At 45.0% G+C, this 24,345-nt stretch overlaps 1 protein-coding gene across 2 annotated transcripts in view; it reads left to right on the forward strand.

The window, feature by feature from the left end:
- Window positions 1-24,345, forward strand: part of LOC118394103 (ephrin-A5b-like) — a 122,249-nt gene that overhangs the window by 91,467 nt on the left and 6,437 nt on the right. For both annotated transcript variants that reach the window (XM_052461813.1, XM_035787356.2), the window contains exon 2: window positions 9,993-10,285. In XM_052461813.1, coding sequence (XP_052317773.1) covers window positions 9,993-10,285 — 293 coding nt within the window. The remainder of the gene's footprint in view (window positions 1-9,992; window positions 10,286-24,345) is intronic.

Raw genomic sequence — 24,345 nt, forward strand, 5'->3', positions numbered from 1 at the left:
TGTGCTGGGTCAGAGCTGCTCTAACTGGTGTTGCCTAGTTATGTGTGCTGGGTTAGAGCTGCTCTAACTGATGTTGCCTAGTTATGTGTGCTGGGTCAGAGCTGCTCTAACTGGTGTTGCCTAGTTATGTGTGCTGGGTCAGAGCTGCTCTAACTGGTGTTGCCTTGTTATGTGTGCTGGGTCAGAGCTGCTCTAACTGGTGTTGCCTAGTTATGTGTGCTGGGTCAGAGCTGCTCTAACTGATGTTGCCTTGTTATGTGTGCTGGGTCAGAGCTGCTCTAACTGGTGTTGCCTAGTTATGTGTGCTGGGTTAGAGCTGCTCTAACTGATGTTGCCTAGTTATGTGTGCTGGGTCAGAGCTGCTCTAACTGGTGTTGCCTAGTTATGTGTGCTGGGTCAGAGCTGCTCTAACTGGTGTTGCCTAGTTATGTGTGCTGGGTCGGAGCTGCTCTAACTGGTGTTGCCTAGTTATGTGTGCTGGGTCAGAGCTGCTCTAACTGATGTTGCCTTGTTATGTGTGCTGGGTCAGAGCTGCTCTAACTGGTGTTGCCTAGTTATGTGGGCTGTGGGCTGGGTCAGAGCTGCTCTAATTGGTGTTGCCTAGTTATGTGTGCTGGGTCGGAGGTGCTCTAACTGGTGTTGCCTGGTTATGTGTGCTGGGTCAGAGCTGCTCTAACTGGTGTTGCCTAGTTATGTGTGCTGGGTCAGAGCTGCTCTAACTGGTGTTGCCTAGTTATGTGGACTGTGGGCTGGGTCAGAGCTGCTCTAACTGGTGTTGCCTAGTTATGTGGGCTGTGGGCTGGGTCAGAGCTGCTCTAACTGGTGTTGCCTAGTTATGTGGGCTGTGGGCTGGGTCAGAGCTGCTCTAACTGGTGTTGCCTAGTCATGTGTGCTGGGTCAGAGCTGCTCTAACTGGTGTTGCCTAGTTATGTGGGCTGTGGGCTGGGTCAGAGCTGCTCTAACTGGTGTTGCCTAGTTATGTGGGCTGTGGGCTGGGTCAGAGCTGCTCTAACTGGTGTTGCCTAGTCATGTGTGCTGGGTCAGAGCTGCTCTAACTGGTGTTGCCTAGTTATGTGTGCTGGGTCAGAGCTGCTCTAACTGGTGTTGCCTAGTTATGTGGACTGTGGGCTGGGTCAGAGCTGCTCTAACTGGTTTTGCCTAGTTATGTGTGCTGGGTCAGAGCTGCTCTAACTGGTTTTGCCTAGTTATGTGTGCTGGGTCAGAGCTGCTCTAACTGGTGTTGCCTAGTTATGTGTGCTGGGTCAGAGCTGCTCTAACTGGTGTTGCCTAGTTATGTGTGCTGGGTCAGAGCTGCTCTAACTGGTGTTGCCTAGTTATGTGTGCTGGGTCAGAGCTGCTCTAACTGGTGTTGCCTAGTTATGTGGGCTGTGGGCTGGGTCAGAGCTGCTCTAACTGGTGTTGCCTAGTTATGTGGGCTGTGGGCTGGGTCAGAGCTGCTCTAACTGGTGTTGCCTAGTTATGTGTGCTGGGTCAGAGCTACTCTAACTGGTGTTGCCTAGTTATGTGTGCTGGGTCAGAGCTGCTCTAACTGGTGTTGCCTAGTTATGTGGGCTGTGGGCTGGGTCAGAGCTGCTCTAACTGATGTTGCCTAGTTATGTGTGCTGGGTCAGAGCTGCTCTAACTGGTGTTGCCTAGTTATGTGGGCTGTGGGCTGGGTCAGAGCTGCTCTAACTGATGTTGCTGCTCTAACTGGTGTTGCCTAGTTATGTGGGCTGTGGGCTGGGTCAGAGCTGCTCTAACTGGTGTTGCCTAGTTATGTGTGCTGGGTCAGAGCTGCTCTAACTGGTGTTGCCTAGTTATGTGTGCTTCGGACCGGGTCGGAGCTGCTCCCGGCTAAACACATTCACTGTGGATTCAAGTCAACAAGTATAACACGTGCATACACAAAAACACACAGGTACGAATGTACACACACTTACAAGGCAAACTAGTCCTAGTTAATGGTGTGTATAAAGTCTCCTCTACAATTCATCAGTAAACTATAGCAGCAGAATCCATCTTGGCTAAGATTTAGGATCCCAGCAGAGAGCGAAATGAGAAAATAGAGTGTAAGGAAGCTAGCAGCGCACTTCCTTTGCACACACACACACACACACACACACACACACACACACACACACACACACACACACACACACACACACACACACACACACACACACACACACACACACACACACACACACACACACAACACACACACAAACAAACAAACAAACAAACAAACAAACAAACAAACAAACAAACAAACAAACAAACAAACAAACAAACAAACAAACAACCTGGCCTGAAACAAATGCACCTGTCAGCTCTGTGTACCTGCCAGCAGCTGGAGCACTCATCTGGGGCTATGAGCGTGTGTGTATATATTATATTGTGTGTGTACCTTTACCAGGCCTCCAGTGTCAAGAGCTCTGCAACCTAGCGTTTGCCCCCGAAAGCCTATGTAAATTACGATCGCCAGAATGGTCCCCCCAAAATATGCGATGCCCGTTTTGGCCTCTAAAATGTGTTTATTATGATCAAGTTCGATCCCTACAGCAAATTATTTTAAAGTTCAAGATATTTAATGAAATAGTGATGCATTCTGACTGCTACATTTGTCGTCACACAGGACCAGGTACTGACACAAACCAATCACGGGCCTGCAGGCTACGAGGAGGCTCCAGGTTGACTCTCTCTGGCAGGATGAAAATGACTACATCGACCATGGTCCTTCAACTAGCTCTCACGGTCTCGCGTTTAGAATTAGACGTTCATCCATGTTTCTCAAAACGTCAAATTTCAAAGGGGTTCCAAACGTTATGTTAAGGTTTAAGTTTAGGCATTAACTATGAAATCTTAAAGTTAGGCATGAACTCTGACCTAGTTAAGGTTTGGGATAGGTTTAAAAGAAAAATCTCAATAACAACGTTCTATCGCTGGATTCGAACATGCCGCCTTTGGCAGCAGAGGCAGATGTTTGCGTATTTAAAGGTAACGGCTCACCATTGCCCCTAGTGGCCATTTTCCATGTCATCTCTCGACGTCCTCAGAAATGTATGGACGTCAAATGCTGACTTGTATCACGGATGACCTGGCTGGATCCTTTGCTAGTTACGGCCACTTTCACCAGGATTCTTAGCGACTCTTGGTTCCATTCAGCCCCATTCAGAAAAGTGGCACACTTCAAATATTTCCGGCTTCATGAGCCATCGGGAGTTTTCCATAGGAATTTGTGGATGACGTCAGCACTATCACCATCTACTGATTTTACAGTCTACAACCTTGCAGACAACTGTAAAACTGTGTTTATGTTTGTGTGTACACTACCGTTCAAATGTTTGGGGTCACTTAGAAATGTCCTTGTTTTGGAAAGAAAAGAAAACATTTTGTCTATTAAAATAACATCAAATTGATCAGAAATGCAGTGTAGACATTGTTAATGTTGTAAATGACTATTGTAGCTGGAAATGACTGATTTTTTAAATGGAATATCTACATAGGCGTACAGAGGCCCATTGTCAGCAACCATCACTCCTGTGTTCCAATGGCACATTGTGTTAGCTAATCCAAGTGTATCATTTTAAAAGGCTAATTCATCATTAGAAAAGCCTTTTGCAATTATGTTCTTCTGATTAAAAAAGCAATAAAACTGGCCTTCTCTAGACTAGTTGAGTATCTGGAGCATCAGCATTTGTGGGTTCGATTACAGGCTCAAAATGACCAGAATCAAATAACTTTCTTCTGAAACTTGTCAGTCTATTCTTGTTCTGAGAAATGAAGGCTATTCCATGCGAGAAATTGCCAGGAAACTGAAGATCTCGTACAGCGCTGTGTACGACTCCCTTCACAGAACAGCGTAAACAGTCTCTAACCAGAATATAAAGAGGAGTGGGAGGCCACGGTGCACAACTCAGCAAGAGGACAAGTACTTTAGAGTGTCTAGTTTGAGAAAGAGACGCCTCACAAGTCCTCAACTGGCAGCTTCATTAAATAGTACCCGCAAAACACCAGTCTCAACGTCAACAGTGAGAGGCGACTCCGGGATACTGACCTTCTAGGCAGAGTTGCAAAGAAAAAGCCATCTCAGACTGGCCAATAAAAATAAAAGATTAAGATGGGCAAAAGAACACAGACACCGTACAGAGGAAGACTGGAAAAATGTGTTATGGACAGATGAATGTAAATTTGAAGTGTTTGGATCACAAACAAGAACATTCGTAAGACACAGAAACAATGAAAAGATGCTGGAGGAGTGCTTGACACCATCAGTAAAGCATGGTGTTGGCAATGTGATATTCTGTGGGTGCTTTGGTGGTGGTCAAGTGAGAGATTTGTACAGGGCAAAAGGGATCTTGAAGAAGGAAGGCTATCACTCCATTTTGCAACACCAAACCCTGTGGACGGTGCTTAATTGGAGCCAATGTCCTCCTACAACAGGACAATGACCCAAAGCACAGCTTCAAACTATGCAATAACTATTTTGGGAAGAAGCAGTCAGCTGGTATTCTGTTTATAATGGAGTGGCCAGCACTCCAGCAGCTTGACCGTATGGTACGTAAGAAGTGCCCATCAAGCCAATCCAACTCGTGGGAGGTGCTTCAGGAAGCATGGGGTGAAAGCAAAGTTTGAAGGACACAATAATTATTTCAATTAAACATCATTATTTATAACCTTGTCAACGTCTTGACTATATTTCCTATTCATTTTGCAACTAATTTCATATATCTTTTCATGGAAAACAAGGACATTTTCTAAGTGACCCCAAACTTTTGAATTGTAGTGTATGTCTGAGTTGCTTTTCAGGTTTTGCTCAGTATTAATTTGCCTTGTCATACATACAGTAATATGCCGTAGGGGAAATTCTATTCTTTAATAAATGCATCATTTTGAAGATGTAAAGTGTGGGAAGACTGTGTGTCTGTGCGGTAGGTTTGCTATAGATTCTTTAAATCCTTTACATGAGAACGATACAGCCTTTACCAGCCACACCATTCTGCCTTGGTAATTGGTTTCCCTCCTCTTCCCGCCTTCCTTTACCAGTCTTTCTTTCTTTTCCCTCTGCTCTCACCCCTTGCTATCCCCCTATCCTTCTCTCTTTCTTACACCATTGTTTTTTTAATCAATCCTATAACAGCATATGAGCTTCTGCCGGTCTGGGCAGGTGGAGAGGGAGGGAGGGAGGGATCAATAGCGATGTAGATAGGGTGGGACGGAGAGAGGGGGGGCATGGGGCTGGTGGGAGAGGAAGATGTAATGAAAAGCTATTTTCCCTTTTCCTCTCTCTTTCCTCTCCTCTCTCTCTCTCTCTCTCTCTCTGTCTCTTTTGTCTCCTCGCTCTCTTCTCTCTCTCTTCTCTCCATCTCTCTCTCTCTCGTTGTCTCTTTTGTCTCCTCTCTCTCTTCTCTCTCTCTCTCTCTCTCTCTCTCTCTCTCTCTCTCTCTCTCTCTCTCTCTCTCTCTCTCTCTCTCTCTCTCTCTCTCTCTCTCTCGTTGTCTCTTTTCTCTCCTACGTCTGTCCGTTCCACTGTATGATTTCTCTTTCTATACAAGATCTTCCTTTCGTCGTAAAAGTGGTTGGAATGACACTCTCTCTTTCTCTTCTTCCCTCTGCACCCTTTGTTTCTCTCCCTCCTTCCTCTTCTCGGTCTGTCGTCCTTGCTCTGTCTCTCCGGCGGCTGCGCTGAGCTCTTGAGCGGAGGCTGATGGGAGCTCATTGGGTGCGTTGTGTGTGAGCGATGTCACTGGACTGTGTAATTGAAATGGAAATAAGCCAATCAGGGGCTGGTGTGGTACGGTACCTTACTCTGCATGCACTCCACTGTTCCAACTCTCCTGATTCTGAGTGTGTTTGTAGGAAGGAGCAAGGATAGTTTTCGGCCCTGCCGAGGGGATGTGTTTGAGCGGTGTAATCAGCTGGTAACAAAAGCTTTAAACACCTAACACACACAACACCACAACACACACACACACACACACACACACACACACACACACACACACACACACACACACACACACACACACACACACACACACACACACACACACACACACACACACACACACACACACACACACACACACACACACACACACACACACACACACACACACACACACACACACACACACACACACACACACACACACACACACACACACACACACACACACACACACACACACACACACACACACACACACACACACACACACACACACACACACACACACACACACACACACACACACACACACACACACACACACACACACACACACACACACACACACACACACACACACACACACACACACACACACACACACACACACACACACACACACACACACACACACACACACACACACACACACACACACACACACACACACACACACACACACACACACACACAGGGTGCTTACGAGACCATTTCTACCCCAGGACTGTGTTGTGACCTGGAGCTCTCTGGCAACAGCTGTAGCATAACAAAGACGTGCAATTATCATGGTTTGACAATTAGCCTGCCATCCACTGGCGGTTTTTAATTACCCTGCTAAATTACCAGGGCATCAAGGACTCTACTCACCAGACTGGAAAAGTGTTCTACCCATCGTTAGAGGTGGAGGGTGTCAGAGGGGAAGTGTGTGCCCGGGATGGCCCGGAGTAAGAGAGTATTAGGGGCAGTTACAAGGTGTGCGTCGGGGGTTAAGGGCTCTCAACTCAAACACTCGACAGGGGAGTGTGAGAGGATTTTCAAGTTATATACACACACACACACACACACACACACACACACACACACACACACACACACACACACACACACACACACACACACACACACACACACACACACACACACACACACACACACACACACACACACACACACACACACACACGGGGAGTGCCTCCTTAGCCCTTTGATAGAGCTGTAATTTACATTGTGTTATGTTTGCGTGTAGCAGTGGTATGTAGCTTCATCCACTCACCACCAGCCTCTCCATCGACCTCCACTGCACTCCAGCAGTAATCTATCGCCTTAGACCTTTTCAACTGACACATCAGTTGTATTTAGCTTTTTACGATGACTACGATACATACTTTTCTGCTTGATTTATTTATGTGGTACTTACGCCTTGTATGTGAGAGGCTGTTTTTTGAAGACTGTTCTGTGTTGAATAACCTGTTCCTTTTCCCGGTGATTTACAGCATCGTTTATAAAACCCCACAGTCAATCGCGTATTGATAAACACGAAGACATTAGGACCGTGAAAAAACATGAACAACATTTTTTATTCTACTTTTAATTAACCTGACGTTTAGAGAAGACGTTTGACACAGAGGTAAAACAATCTGTCTCTAAGATGTTGAACTAGTAGGTTGTGTGTATAGATTGACTGAGGAAACTAGCTTTCACTCACTCACTCACTCACTCACTCACTCACTCACTCACTCACTCACTCACTCACTCACTCACTCACTCACTCACTCTGTTGTATCTGCTACTATTGGCCCCCCTCTCTTCTGTCCCAGTGCCAAACCACCTTTTGAACTGATAGCAGGGAGGTGTGTGTGTCCTGCTCAGTCACCCGAACATCCTCTGGTTCATTTGCAGTCCAGACCATTGTCTCTACAGCAGAACCAAGGAAAGGGGGGAGACAGTTGATCCATCTCTCACACACACACACACACACACACACACACACACACACACACACACACACACACACACACACACACACACACACACACACACACACACACACACACACACACACACACACACACACACACACACACACGGCAGTTTGGTGGAGTGCATGGAAACCATGGTGCGTGTACACACAAACAAGCACATGTACACACACAGCAGAGAGGCTGAGAAGTCGAAGCGTGTGTTGTGATGATTAAATCGGTGACATTTAAACCAGAGGAGATGCCTTGCTCTACCTGTGGGTTTCAGTGACATGTTTTAAATGAGATGTTACACATGAGACGCTGCCTGCCCTAAAGGTAAACAGTCTTACTCAGCTATTTATTCTAATGAGTAAATACAGGAAAACCCCATTAGACGCTAGCATAAACATCACACAAACGTACATACTGTACACACGTTTACATACCCCGCGCTCACATACACACACGGGTGCACACACACCAAACAGATGGTGTCAGTCAGAGTCCCCAAGCTAGCCCAATCTCCACTAGTAACATTGTGTTAGTGAAGGCTTCCATATAGAATGTGATACTCCACAAAGCGAGAAGGACTATCAAAGGCTATTCTCCTCCTCTCCCTCCCCTAATGACTGGGGAGTAGTGAAGCAGCTGTGTGTGTGTGTGTGTGTGTGTGTGTGTGTGTGTCGTCCTCATCAGTGTGATTATTAATGCAGCCCAGACCACCTTTATCATCATAACATCATCAGCACTCTGCTTACTTTGGCCGACTCTCTACTCTGTCAGAGGGAGAGAGTTTGGGGAGAGGGAGAGATGAGAGGGGGGCAGAGGATAAAGCCTAGAAGAGAGGGAGCGCAGAGCGTTCTAAGTGATGTCTACGTCCCGTGAACAAGGATGAGAGGGTTTTCAATTAAAAGCTCTTGTCAGGTCTCTCCTCTTGCCAGACAAAGACTGATTCCCAATTAAAAATCCAGACGTATCAAAGGCGAGGAGGAGAATGAAATTCTGTTTTCAGGGGTTAAGTTGGGTTCGGTGCCCTGAGGTTAGAGTCCGCTTGCCCCATACCCACCCCAGAACTAAACACACCCACACAAATTGCTTTCCTTGTAGGATGTTAAGGCTAGATTCAATGGAACCCCAGGACAGTGGTTTGTGGACAAATCCATAAGGAATCCAGAACTTAGCGCGTGTGTGTGCATGTGCGTGTGTGTGTGTGTGTGTGTGTGTGTGTGTGTGTGTGTGTGTGTGTGTGTGTGTGTGTATCAGATGAGGGCATTAGAACCTCATGGCCTTCTGTAGTCTGTTGTGGATCAGTGGAGTTATAAACATGCCTCTCTGCACAGCCTTCTGGGGGGGAAAAAAAACACACGCTGTATTTTGGTATCGTTTGACATTTCCTGCTTCAACTCTCTCACATCTCCCCTAAATATTTTCTCTCTGGAACCTTCGGTCTGAGTTTTTCCTTCACTCTGTTTTCAAAAATATATTTTTTGTCTTCTTCTTTTTTTTTTTCCGGTGGAACTTTCTGGCATCCGAAAGAGAGAGTTGTTGTCCAAGTAGGATTTTTCAGTGTGCGAATCACCATGCCGGGGAGAAGTGGTAAATATGTGTTGCTCAGATGGATTCAAAGACAAACCTCCTCGTTCACTGAAGCCACGTGACAGATATATCTAAAGAATGTTGAGATCCAGCCAGTGCTCATAAAACATGTCACATCTAAACAAATTCATCAACACAAAACGTAGAGAAAATGTTAACAGGACTGTCATGTTTATGTTTTTGTGTGTGTGTGTGTGTGTCCGTGTGTTTTACAATGGAGGATGTTCTAGTACTCTCCGGTGATCTTGTTGATATGAACTGAAGTGGAATGGGTGTGGGAGTGAGCTCACCTAGTCACATTGACTTCTGTGACCAGCACACTGTGTACTGAAGAAACGTGTTTAGGACCGTGAATGTTAACTCTACTTTTAAAGAACCACAATCAATCTCTATTACTGTCTCGAGCAAAGTCACTTCCTTGTTTAAAAATAAAACAAAAAAAACATGTTCTTATTATGTAATGTACTTTGTGTTTGTGATTGACCGTGTGTAAAGGCAGCCAAATATACATTCTCATTTGGACCCTAAATGGACAGGTTCTTTGAGCTTCTGGAACTTTTTGAGGCACTTTTTGAGGCACGAATTCATTCCGTTCGTTCAAATGAAACAATGGCTGATTTTATCTTCCATTCTACCTGTGGTTGAAGCCCTTCGCTAGTCTTCCAAACACTAACGTTCTCTTCCTTGCCTTCTGTCCCAATCAGGTTCCACCGTGGAGACTACCACATTGACGTGTGTATAAACGACTACCTGGACGTGTTCTGTCCCCACTATGAAGACACGGTGCCGGAGGAGCGGACGGAGCGCTACGTCCTCTACATGGTTAACTACGACGGCTACAGTACGTGTGACCACACCGCCAAGGGCTTCAAACGCTGGGAGTGTAACAGGCCTCACTCCCCCAATGGGCCGCTCAAGTTCTCCGAGAAGTTCCAGCTCTTCACCCCCTTCTCTCTGGGCTTCGAGTTCAGACCAGGCAGAGAGTACTACTACATCTGTGAGTACTAACGTATATCACCATATACATGTGTAGTATCTTCATTTTAGGTATTTTGCTCCATCAGGAATATAATCCTGCAGCAACAGGAAATGTGAATTGTTTGATTTATAATGAATGTTTTTTTTTTTTAAAGGGGTTGCATTTTTCGTTAGGGCAAATCCAGCCTGACATTTTAAAGTGGAAATTACTCACTTTTCAAGCTTTTTTTACACCTCGAATACACTACACGTTTGCATTTCCTGCCGTGCAGGAAAATTCTCAGCAACAGAATAGGGATCAAATTACGATCCTGCATCTGTGTGTGAGAGTACTAGAGAGTAATGTCACGTGTTACATGTTACAGTTGAAGTAAGACTGATGTCGGAGGGGAGGGCGGATGCAGCCCTTAACGTGTTTCCAATTTTATTAAGCCGTCTCAGAAGAACAAACATTTCACATCCAAGTTTATATTAGAAGAATATGATACTTCAAATTGGGTCTGGTTGTTAGGAAGTCTTGGCAAAGCTGTCAAAAAAAAAATCAACACATTACTCTCTAGAACTCTTTACTGGACTGATCCAGTTCACTATGGGCCTTTGTAGAATATATCGTCTATCTCAGCTCATTTTCTGCCTGTTACACAGAACACAGAGCCCTAACCCCATATTACAGGAACTGTGGTGTGTGTTTGATAGAAAACAGCCTCTAACAGCCTTGACTCCTCACCCCGTGTTTTTACAACCTTGCGATTAGAGGAGACACTTGTAGACTCACATTTCACTGCAGCTTTTCATTTAGAACACATTGCTTCTAGAATGTTCTTCCCTAAAAAAAAAAAGAAAAGGGAACGGAATCCTCTGGGATACTGATTAAGACAAATTTGAACATTAGAAGTGTTCCCTGCTGAATAGTATCCCATGCTTTCTCAAGAATGGCAGTGAGGGGTTACTCTTCATATTACGATGTGAGGTTAAACAGCCCAGAGGTGCTGGGGTTTCATGTGTCATGGCTGTGGAGAGGTGTGTGTGTGTGCGTGTGCGTGTGTGTGCGTGTGTGTGCGTGTGTGTGTGTGTGTGTGTGTGTGTGTGTGTGTGTGTGTGTGTGTGTGTGTGTGTGTGTGTGTGTGTGTGTGTGTGTGTGTGTGTGTGTGTGTGTGTGTGTGCGTGCGTGTGCGTGTGTGTGTGTGTGTGAGTTCGTCTGAGGCTGCCACCCCAGGGAAATCAGTTTTTTTTTTTTTAGCAAAGCTGGGTGATGGAGTTGGGTTGAAAGTATCACTTTGCTGCTGCTGAAATATGCTTCTAGTTGGACTCACTGACTCACTGCACTGCCAAATACCACCTCCACACACTGTCTCCTAAACCGCGTACTCTGACACCAATATGTCTGTTGATGTACTGAGATTTCACTTCAGTGTATTGTTTGTGTGTGTGTCCTGTTCGAGATCGTACTGTGTGGATCAACCAAGGTGTGAGGTTAGAATATGCTACTTAGCGCATGGAGAAGATCACTTCTACTTTTTCCTCCAGAACTTCTGGGTCGTTCCAGCAATTCGGTGACCTTTTGAGAAGTGTACTGTAAGAAGTTGACTTTCGCCAAATGTTTGCATTCTGTCATAAAGAGCACATGTTCAACTTCATACTTCATTTCCCCATCTCAAGAGGTACAACAAAAAAAAAAGAATATCTCAAGAGGTGAAATTGACAAAAAGGAATATCTTAAATGAGCCATAAAACCCCTTGTGAGAAGGGGGATGGAAGCTTGTTGTGTGTGACAGGGAGTGGCAATTGAATGCACGCGTCATAAAACACCACAAAACTGTCTATCGGCGGATAACAGGGTTGACGTCTTACGCTCGACCCGCTCGGTTTCCCACCACAAAACAGCAGAAACTGAAAACAACACAGAGCCACCGATGTGGGCCACGCAAGAGACCAGACTCAGTACACATGACACCTCCATACACCGAGTGTACAAAACAATATAAGGAACTTTTTCCATGACAGACTGACCAGGTGAATCCAGGTGAAAGCTATGATCCCTTATTGATGTCACGTTGTTGAATCCACAATCAATCAGTGTAGATGAGGGGAAGGAGACAGGTTAAAGAAGGATTTTTAAGCGTGAGAAAGGCTTACCAAGAAAAACTTCCAGAAGGACTAATTCAAGGTTAAAAGGAGTTGGCGCACTCAACAACAACAAAAAAGCGACACATTTATTTTAGCTCACTTTAATCCATTTGTACAGGATGTGGACAGGTGACTGATGTTTCGATGTCAAGCTAAAGTCTTCCTCGGGATTTTTAAAGACAATTGAGACATGGATTAAGTATGTGTGTCATTCAGAGGGTGAATGGGCAAGTCAAAAAATGTAAGTGCCTTTGAACAGGGTATGGTAGTAGGTGCCAGGCGCACCGGGTTGAGTGCGCAAAGAACTGCAATGCTGCTGGGTTTTTCACCTTCAACAGTTTCCCGTTTGTATCAAGAATAGTTCACCACCCAAAGGACATCCAGCCAACTTGACACCACTGTGGGAAGCATTGGATTCAACATAGGCCAGCATCCCTGTGGAACGCTTTCGACACCTGCTAGAGTCTATTCCCCTTGACGAATTAAGACTGTTCAGAGGGCAAAAGGGGGTGCCACTCAATATTAGGAAGGTGTTCCTAATGTTTTGAACACTCAGTGTCTATTGTCCATTGTTCATTATTTGCCATGGTGTCATCACTGTGCAAGTGTTCTGGACCATAGGCAATATAATTAAAACAAGTTCAATGCTCAGCAATAATATAATATTGTTCCTTGTTGCCAAACATGGGGGAGGGTGTCCTCATCATTGTCTTATGCTTAGGCCAGCATCATAGCCATAAGCTCGGCTGTGTGATTGTGCATGGATAGCATACCTGAATAATGAGCCAGTCGTGGGGTTCCATCGGTCGGCTTGTCCTTGTGTGTTGGGATTGATGTGCTACTCGAAAAAGTATTGAGCAGTGGAAAACATGTGTGTTGTGTTCTGGAAGGTCAAGATCCGTTTTGCCAGGTGGATGAAGCTTCATCTCAGGTTTAGTTTGTGTAGCTGGGATTTCACCTCGTTCTAAGTCTCCTTCTATTTTAGCAGTTTGGCACTCAGGTCTGGGTAGATGCTGATCCTCTTCCCTGCATAGGTCGGACTCCCGGCTTCCGCAGCAAGGTGAACAATTCGCCGCTCGACTTCAAACCTGTACAATCATACAACGAGAAGCATTGCGGAGTTGACCCGTGCGGTACGCAATGTTAATCAGCGGTATGGGATCCAGCTCCTCCTGCTCAAACAGTTCATGGAAAAGATGACTCATGAAGGGAGTTGGGTTGCCCACTTCCACACTAATTTCAAGTCTTGTGACCCCGCACATGGAATTTACAGGAATGATTTTCGAGTGATTTGGCTTTCTCTTTTAGGAGCTTGATTATCCCTTCCAACTTAGCTTGCTCTGTTTCCAGGTCATGGAGTTGTACCTCTGTCGCATTGGCTGTCTTCTCCAGACTTTCCACGTTAGTTGAATGGGTATTCACTTCAGCAGCAAGCACTGCCAATGATTCATTTTACCGGTTTTAATTGTAAGTCGGGTGCAGATACAATCTCCTCACAAACAATCTCTCGTATAGTAGCGGCCAGCTCTTTCTGATGTCTGGTGTTATGAGCCACCTTGTTCCCGCAAGTGAATTGTGGACAGATGAATTCTAGCTGCTGAAGCAAAATAGACCTGCTCGTTATTTACTGTCACACATTTAATGTCCAACACCTTAATATGATGCTTAGTCTTGAAAAGTTTTAGGAAATAAATCTGTTAACTCATAGAAATTTGCTAAAGAAAGCCACGATAAGGCCACGTGTTTCAATGCATGCCACCGGAACCCTATCATGTATGACATTCCATGTGTAAACTTATATTTTTTATTACCATAGCATTTTTGTATGTTCTCTATATTAATATACATGAAAATGTATAAATTGACCAAATCGGCACATTTGGGCAAACTCCTGGCAGACTTGATACAAGATATTGTGCAGTAATGTAATTCTTCATTGGATCAGTCTGAAACTTTGCACAAACACTGCTGCCTTCTGGTGGCCAGAATCTAAATGACACCTAGACTCCTATCTGAAAGTATGTCCTTTCTCTTTCAAAGATGATCAAAAAAAGCTTGTTTTTTGTTTGTATTATCTTTTACCAGATCTAATGTGTTATATTCTCCTACATTCATTTGACATTTTCACCAACTTCAAAATGTTTCCTTTCAAATGGTATCGGTGGCGCAGCGGTCTAATATACTTCATCTCAGTGCAAGAGGCGTCACCACATTCCCTGGTTCGATTCCAGGCTTTATCACATCCGGCCGTGATTGGGAATCCCATAGGGTGGCGCACAATTGCCCCAGCATCGCCCGGGGTAGGCCTTCATTGCTATGCAGGACATTTTAAACTTGTTTGTCATTTCCACTTTGACATGTCAGGCATGTCTCAGCCCCTTTAAAAAATGCCCATTAATTACAGTATAATTCACATTTCCTGTTGCTGCAGGATTCTTTTCCTGCTGTAGCAAACTGGCTCAAATTAAGATCCTCCATCTACATTTTTTGGTACGGTATCATTTCTGACAGTTAAGGACAAGCTGCCAAACAACCCCAGACATCTTTCCCCATGAAACATGACCCCTGCCTGGAGTGTTGAAACAGGCAGGGGATATCAGTGGGATATTATTGGTAGATCTACACACAAGTCTGTTTTATCCATCATCACCATTTATGATGGAGGCAGTTAACCTGACAGCCAACCCAGGGTGTGTGTGTGTGTCTCTCTCTCTCTCTCCCTCTCTCTCTCTCTCTCTCTCTCCTTTATTATCTCCACCTGTTTCTTTCTTTCCCGTTCCGAAGCAGTCAAGATGGAGGGGTTGCATTACAAAAACCTCCCAAATTCTTGAATGTTGGCCATTGTCAGCATGACACTAACCAACGTTTAATTCAGCTAATTGGCTAGGCCCACCGCTAGCCAAAACCCTTACCTAAATAACTAACTGCCTGTGTATGGCCAGTTGTCATGAGCTAACACCAGCTGCCATGACTATATATGGTATTTATGTCTCGTATGCCTGTTCTATGACGGCGCTATTAAGCCTTATGGCAGCAGGTCAAAAGCTTCTTAGTAGAGTTTTACGTTACAGACTGCTTGCCTTGTCGGCCCTGATAGAGCTGAGAATCACAGGAGAAATGGTAACATCGTTACTCATTGCGTATTCATTTCCGCGTGTCATTATTTTTCGACTCTATCTCTCTGCGTTGTTGGGAAGGGCCTGTAAAGTAAGCATTTTGCCGTTAGTCTACAGCTGTTGTTTACGAAAGTACAACAAACAAGTACAATTTGATTTGATCGGAAGGGAGAGGGAAGGGAAGGGAAATCGCCACGGTTGGAGTTAGATGAGGTTTAGGGTTAGACACTTCCCCCTGTAAGTTTTATTTCCAACCTTTTTTTTCTCATCCCGCTGAAAAGATGCCTGTCCGGAGTGCTATCTTAAATTACACTCCAACTGATAGGCTACCCATAGAACACATCCATTCTGCTATACAATGTCATATTGCTTTCGATGCCTGCGGCTTCATTGCTCTCTGAGTGATTCCAGCGTGTCGCCTCTCTGGCCACTGCTGCGGATATTAAAGTCATCCACCATGAGCTCTGCTGACATGCGATTTCCCAATGCTTTTGTGTCCAGATTGAACATCTGTAAGACATAGGGGGGGGTTGTTTGTTGATTGGATAGAGTATAGTGAAGAGAGAACAGCGGAAGGGGAAAAAATGACATCTGTATGATAGTAATACTCTTTTCTGGGGCATGTTTGCTCACAAAGGCCCCAGATTGACCGCAACCTCATCGGCACCAGCAACACCTTCATCATAGCTCTCATCCTCCTCCTGATCCTCGTTAGCAGCATCAGCAGCAGCAGCAGAAGCATAGCCGTTATGATACTCAGCTGCTTCTGAAATTAATTTGCTTTCATGAGTAGCTTACATCATCATCAAAATCACCATTGTATCACCAGCATCAGTGTGAACAATTTGTTACACATCTGTCTTACTTTCAGATTGCCATACAACACTTACTGCCATCACAGAGGTCAGGCATACCGTAACTACCCGTATATATATACTACCCGTATATATATATATATATATAGTCAACTCTACAGTATACGATTTAGCACGCCGTTTTAGAATGATGTGTTTTCAGTCAACATTCGCTTAGCTTGCTTCCAAATCTGGATAAATTGTTTTGTGGATGTTGCCGAGGGGATATTGTCTGGCATGAAAGAAGCAGACAAGTAAGAGTGATATTGTTAAACATTCTTCAACATAACTCTTCCCGAAAGGACAGCGGTGAATGGGAGTGTTTTTGTTGAACACAGCAGTGGATGCCATTGAGAACCTGTTGATTGGACAGGTTCCGCTTTCTGACAGGGAGGGCACTGTGTGTGTGTGTGTGTGTGTGTGTGTGTGTGTGTGTGTGTGTGTGTGTGTGTGTGTGTGTGTGTGTGTGTGTGTGTGTGTGTGTGTGTGTGTGTGTGTGTGTGTGTGTGTGTGTGTGTGTGTGTGTGTGTGTGTGTGTGTGTGTGTGTGTGTGTAATAACCACACCACAGGAGGCTCTAGAAAACCCCTCATTTGCATTCAGAAACATGCAGAGCATAGCAGACCAGACAGATGATTGCGGGAGAAGAAAACCCAGTGGCTGTTTAACAAGATAGACTGGTGGGGGATGGGGGCATGTATGTGTGAGTGTGTCTGGCAGGATAGCTCTGTATATTGTGGTTGGTATAATGTTGAAGAAAAATGACATGATATACTGTGTGGTTTGGGATCGGAAATATGGACAATACATATGGCTGGGGAAGTAATGTGGTGATGTCGTGCTTATTTTGGGACATTCGTGTTGAGGAATTGCAAAGGAATTTGAAAGTAAATAATCATGTCATTGAATTTTGGCATTGTCCTTCTTCAAAAATGCGTATTTTATTAATTGCAATGGAGAGAGGAACTCAAAGCGACCACCGTGATTTACACTGAGTCTCATAATGAATTGTTCTTTCAGTAACTCAAGGAGCTGAGGGAGATAGGCTGGAAAAAAATGCCCGCAGACCATTGATTGATTCACTATCTGGTCCGTAGATGAAGATTAAGATGTTAAATTATATTCTGACAGAGAAATGCCCGCTAATGGTGTTTTCGACCTTTGAGTTCGATGCGGGCGAGGGCTTGATTTGTTGCATCTGTGATACAATTATAAAGAGGAGACAGAGTTCTGCTGTCAGGCGCTTCAACAACACAAACGGCTTAATCAAAGCTAGCAGGTCGCGGGGAATAAACCCAAATCGAGACCACGATTCTTCATTTTTCGTTGTCAGCCGCAGCTCTCTGTTTAGAGGAGCTGAATTGTCTATCAAGTCGTAGAGGGAGAGAGAGGTAGAGGGCTAGAGTCAGTCGTAACAGCATGAGTCAAAACCTTTTTTCTTTTTCCCATGCTTCCTTTCTTTCTATAAATGAGTGAGAGTGGGTGTGAGTGGGTGTGAGTGAGAGTGGGTGTGAGTGAGAGTGGGTGTGAGTGAGAGTGGGTGTGAGTGAGAGTGGGTGTGAGTGAGAGTGGGTGTGAGTGAGAGTAGGTGTGAGTGAGAGTGGGTGGGTGTGTGTGAGAGTGGGTGTGAGTGAGAGTGAGTGAGAGTGGGTGAGAGTGAGAGTGAGTGAGAGTGGGTGTGAGTGAGAGTGAGTGAGTGTGAGTGAGAGTGGGTGTGAGTGAGAGTGGGTGTGAGTGAGAGTGGGTGTGAGTGAGAGTGGGTGTGAGTGAGAGAGTGAGAGTGAGAGAGTGAGTATGCAAAATGCACTGCCTTGCAGGAAGCCATTTAATGTTACTCACATCTGCAAGCAATTCAGCAGAATACTGTATTAGCTGCGATTGAGTTACGGCTGTGACGTGTCGGCCACTCTGACAGACGCTGCTAAGGAAGGGATGGGGAAGGGCAAGGGGAGCGCTTCCTAGGTCAGAAGTCAGCCAGCATTGGCGGCTTAAGTGAACCCTGCAGATCAGGGAACGCTGAAGGCAGCATCTTTTTCTAATATAGAGAATCTGTGGAGCGATTTTAATCTCAGAAGGGCCCAAATCCAATATCAGTAGAGTGAGGGTTGAGAGAAGGGGGGGGAAAAAGTGTCTGTGAGTCGATGCGATGTGTGACGAATGGGAAACTAGCTGGTGTCATCAAGCAGTTGTCTGCCGTGAGTTATGTTGCTCGTATGCCTTCGTGGACTACACAGTGACAGAAAACATGATCCGTCACTACTATGTCCCGTGAACAAGGATGAAATGAGTTCTCAGGTGCGGAGTTAGAAACAGAACAGATCTGTCTGATTGATCTGACAAAAAAAGCAGGTAGGCCGTGGTCAAAAAACATCAGCCGTGCTCGCAAATGTCAAAACACTACTGTACGGCATAATCTATAAAGTGCAACAAGATAAACCACTGGATCGTATAGTAAGTGGTAAGCCAACCTAAGAACGTAGTTTTGATGTTCATTTTCAAAAGGATTGCCCTTGATCTCGTCTGACGATGCGCACACGTGATTCAAGACGCAAGGCATAGCCGTTCTGTCGCGCTTGTGGTATGGTATCATGTATCCTATAATGCAAGTCATACAGAGGCACTATTCTGCGGCAGCAGGAATAGCGTTAAGCAAAGGCGTGGAGGGTATATATGTACACAATAGGTATATGTTTTTAGGCTGAAGGAGGATGCATAATAGTCACAGAGGGCCTCTGCATTTCCATTCCTATGGGTGTGTAGGAAACCTGGGTACAGACATGATAATAACTCAGGCTCTACCCATTCATGTGAAAAATCATTCCTGTCATCAGCTCTCAGAAATGACTCAACAACATGAAATAGTGTGACAGAAACCACAGTCAACCGCTTGGACTCAAATGCATTATCATAATTTAGATAGATGGGTTACTTTCTCTCCTCTCCTCTGTGATTCTGGGTCATTTCCCATCCCTGTGTGTCACTGTTCCTCTCCATGGCGGCTAGCCCAGTGTGCCTGCCCTCCAGACAACACGTTACACTCCCTCCCTCCCTCAAACACTACCAGAGAATGGCCGCCACCCAACTGCTCCCCTGGGGGGGCGTCTCTATTGGCTGCCGCTAAGGTTCCAGTCACAGAACACAGCCACTAATGACCCAGCCATCAGAATCCTCATGGTTCTGAGGCCCCCCATTTAAAGAATTAACTGGAAACAGTTGTCCAGCGAGCTGTCTGCCTGGCTGGCCAGACTTAGCTAATCAAAGGAGTGAGGTAAGTAATGGAACACTTGTTGAAGGAAGAAAGGAGGGAGGAAGATAAGGGGGAAAAGGCTCTAATCAACAAACTAGCGTTTGACCACCAATAATGTAATTATCGCTTTTGTCCCTGGGAAAGAGTAATGGCGCTTCGCTAATGCTGTGAAAAGCCTGGAAATAAGAGAAACGAGGACGAACTAGGAATCACGTACTAGACAATGACAGTTTTTCCACATATATATGAAAAAATGAAAAAGTCACCAGAATCAAGAACGACGTCCTCTCTCTCTCACTGCGTCCCTCTCACTTTCTCTTGCATCTCTGAGCCAGTAGCATGAGGGATGAATTGGGTTCATATTTGGCACCGGTTGAAAGATGTGAGGAAAGAGCGAAAGGCCAGTTTATATGCTTTCCACGGCCTCCTCCCCTCTCTCTTCTGACCCTCATCCTCCATCCATCCTTCAGTACCGCCTATTGTGATTGGACTATAGCAACATCTGGTTAATGGTCCTCTCCCGGGGCCATCTCCTCAATTTCCCCACCCACAGGTTGTGTGGCCAACAGCACTGCAGTTGTTGTTCTTTGTCTTAGCTTTTTCTTCTTCTATTTTTTCATTCATTGAAAGAAACGCAGACTGCTGTGCGGCTTGTTGATGCATGTGCGTGCATGTGAATGCGTGCAAGGGTATCTGGGTGCGTGCTACAGTGAGCTCCAAAAGTATTGGGACAGTGGCACATTTTTGTATGTTTTGGCTCTGGACTCCAACAGTTTTGATTTGAAATGATACAATGACTATGAGGTAAGCAAATTGGAATGGGTCTTGGGTGTCAGGTAGGGTGCACTTTATTTGGCCTCATTCCGTCAGTAGAGGATGCCTGGTTATTCTTTAAAAGTGCTATCCTCACCATCTTAAATAAGCACGCCCCATTCTAAAAATGTAAAATGTAGAACCAGGAACAGATATAGCGCAGGTTCACTCCTGACCTGACTGCCCTTGACCAGCACAAAAACATCCTGTGGCGTACTGCATTAGCATTGATTAGCCCCAGAGATATGCAACTTTTCAGGGAAGTTAGGAACCAATATACACAGACAGTTAGGAAAGCAAAGGCTAGCTTTTTCAAACAGAAATGTGCATCCTGTAGCACAAACTCCGAAATGTTCTCGGACACTGTAAAGTCCATGGAGAATAAGAGCACCTCCTCCCAGCTGCCCAATGCACTAAGGCTAGGCAACACTGTCACCACTGATAAATCTGCGATAATTGAGAATTTCAGTAAGCATTTATCTACAGCTGGCCATGCTTTCCACCTGGCTACCCTTACCCTGGTCAACAGCCCTGCGCCCCCTACAGCAACTTGCCCAAGCCTCCCCCATTTCTCCTTCACCCAAATCCAGATAGCTGATGTTCTGAAAGAACTACAAAATCTGGACCCCTACAAATCAGTCGGGCTAGACAATCTGGACCCTCTCTCTTATAAAATTATCCGCCGCAATTGTTGCAACCCCTATTACTAGCCTGTTCAACTTCTCTTTCGTATCATCTGAGATCCCCAAAGATTGGAAAGATTGGAAAGCGACCTGAATGCTCTCGTTGACTGGCCCTCCTTCATATTCGCCGCCAAACCTACTGGCTCCAGATCATCTATAAGTCTTTGCTAGGTAAATCCCCGCCTTATCTCAGCTAACTGGTCACCATAGCAGCACCCACCTGTAGCACGTGCTCCAGCAGGTATATTTCACTGGTCACCCCCATAGCCAATTCCTCCTTCGGGCCGCCTCTCCTTCCAGTTCTCTGCTGCAAACTGCAAAAATCACTGAAGCTGGAGACTCATATCTCCCTCACTAGCTTTAAGCACCAGCTCTCAGAGCAGGTCACAGATCACTGCAGCTGTACACAGCTCATCTGTAAATAGCCCATCCAACTACCTCATCCCCATACTGTTAATTAATGTGCTTCTTTGCACCCCAGTATCTCTACTTGCACACTCATCTTATCCATTACTCCAGTGTTTAATTTCTATATTGTAATTATTTCACCACTATGGCCTATTTATTGCCTTACCTCCCTTGTCCTCCCTCATTTGCACACATTGTATATAGACTTTTTCTATTGTATTATTGACTGTATGTTTGTTATTCCATGTGTGCAAATGGCCAGGTCGCAGTTGTAAATTAGAACTTGTTCTCAACTATCCTACCTGGTTAAATAAAGGTGAAATAAATCAAATGTAAAAAAATTGTGACGGAAGTGAGTACTGCGGGGCGATAGTCGTTTAGCTCAGTTACCTTATCCTTCTTGGGAAAAGGAACAATGGTGGCCCTCTTGAAGCATGTAGGAACAGCAGACAGGGATTGGGATTGATTGAATATGTCCGTAAACACACCAGCCAGCTGGTCTGTGCTTGCTCTGAGAACGCGGCTAGGGATGCCGTCTGGGCCGGCAGCCTTGCGAGGGTTAACACGTTTAAATGTTTTACTCACATTGGCCGTGTTGAAGGAGAGCCTGCAGGTTTTGGTAGCGGGCTGTGTCAGTGGCACTGTATAGTCCTCAAAGCGAGCAAAGAAGTTGTTTAATTTGTCTGTGAGCAAGACGTCGGTGTCCGCGACGGGGCTGGTTTTCTTTTTGTAATCCGTGATTGACTGTACACTCTACCACATAAGTCTCGTGTCTGAGCTGTTGAATTGCAACTGTACTTTGTCTGTCTCTATACTGACGCTTAGCTTGTTTGATTGCCTTGCGGAGGGAATAGCTACACTGTTTGTATTCAGTCATGTTTCCGGTCGCCTAGCCATGATTAAAAGCAGAGGTTCGCGCTTTCAGTTTTGTGCGAATGCTGTCATCAATCTACAGTTTCTGGTTGGGGAAGGTTTTAATAGTCACTGTGGTTACAACATCACCGATGCACTTGCTAATAAACTCACTCACCAAATCAGCGTATACATCAATGTTGTTGTCTGAGGCTATCCAGAACATATCCCAGTCCTCGTGATCGAAGCAATTTTGAAGCGGTGATTCCGATTGGTCGGACCAGCATTGAACAGACCTGAGCATGGGCATTTCCTGTTTCAGTTTATGTCTATAGGCTGGAAGCAACACAATTGATTCGTGGTCAGATTTGCCGAAAGGAGGGCGAGGGAGGACTTTGTTTGCATCGCGGAAGTAAGTAGCAATGATCCAGAATGCTGCCAGCCTGGGTCACACATTCGAAATGCTGATAAAATTTAGGGAGCCTTGTTTTCAGATTAGCTTTGTTAAAATCCCCAGCTACAATAAAAGTAGCCTCAGGATATATGGTTTACATGGAGTCCAATGAAGTTCTTTCAGGGCAGTCAAGGTGCCTGCTTGGGGGAGGGGGGGATATACATTTCTGTGATTATAATCCAAGAGAATTCTCTTGGTAGATAATGCAGTCAGCATTTGATTGTAAGGAATTATAGGTCAGGTGAACAAAAGGACTTGAGTTCCTGTATGTTGTTATGATCACACCACGACTCGTTAATCATAAGGCATACACCCCCGCCCTTCTTCTTAGCAGAGAGATGTTTGTTTCTGTTGGCGCGATGCGTGAAGAAACCGGGTGGCTATACCAGCTCCGATAACATATCCTGAGTGAGCCATGTATCCATGAAACAGAGAATGCTACAATCTCTGATGTCTCTCTGGAAGGCAACCCTTGCTCGAATTATGTCTACCTTGTTGTCAAGAGACTGGACATTGGCGAGTAGTATACTCGGGAGCGGTGAGCGATGTGCCCGTCTACGGAGCCTGACCAGAAGAACGCTCCGTCTGCCCCTTCTGTGGTGCCGTTGTTTTGGGTTGCCTACTGGGATCTGATCCATTGTCCTGGCTGGTTGTCCAATCAGAGGATCCGATTCGGGAAAGTCATATTCCTGGTCGTAATGTTGGTAAGTTGACGTTACTCTTATATCCAATAGTTCTTCACGGCTGTATGTAATAAGACTTAACATTTCCTGGGGTAACAATGTAAGAAATAATACATAAAAAAACAAAATACTGCATAGTTTCCTGGGGCGGCAGGGTAGCCTAGTGGTTAGAGCGTTGGACTAGTAACCGGAAGGTTGCAAGTTCAAACCCCCAAGCTTGACAAGGTACAAATCTGTCATTCTGCCCCTGAACAGGCAGTTAACCTACTGTTCCTAGGCTGTCATTGAAAATAAGAATTTGTTCTAAACTGACTTGCCTGGTTAAATAAAGAAAAAATTAAAAAAGAACCCGAAGTGATCTTTTTAGCCTTTTTAGCGAATACAAGCGGTGTTGCTAGTACGATCAAGTGTCTCTCTATTATGCGTGGGAATACTTGGGAACAGATTTTCAAAATTAAAATCACTTGTAGCTGATTTCCTGGTGTTTTTACAGTATTTTATGTCCAATAATGAGTTTTCTTTTCTGCTCAATAAACTTAGGGGGACAAATAAAACCACTCATGGGCCAAATTCAGACTGCAGGCCACCAGTTGGGGAACCCTGCTGTAGGTGGTGGATGGAATGTATGATCATACAGCACTTTGCAGTAGACATAATGACAAGAAGAGCTATATAGATGTAATCCATCATTATTACTAACCATAAAAGCAATCATTTGAAATTATTGTGTTATTGCCTTTTCTAATCTCTCCAATATTGTCCAAAATAATAATTATATGATTTCTAAGCCTATCATCCGCATTGTGCTTGCTAATCTGAAATGATGAGGAGTTGGAAGTATCA

Source organism: Oncorhynchus keta, chromosome 14 (genome assembly GCF_023373465.1).
Source record: "Oncorhynchus keta strain PuntledgeMale-10-30-2019 chromosome 14, Oket_V2, whole genome shotgun sequence".
Taxonomy (NCBI): Eukaryota; Metazoa; Chordata; class Actinopteri; order Salmoniformes; family Salmonidae; genus Oncorhynchus; species Oncorhynchus keta.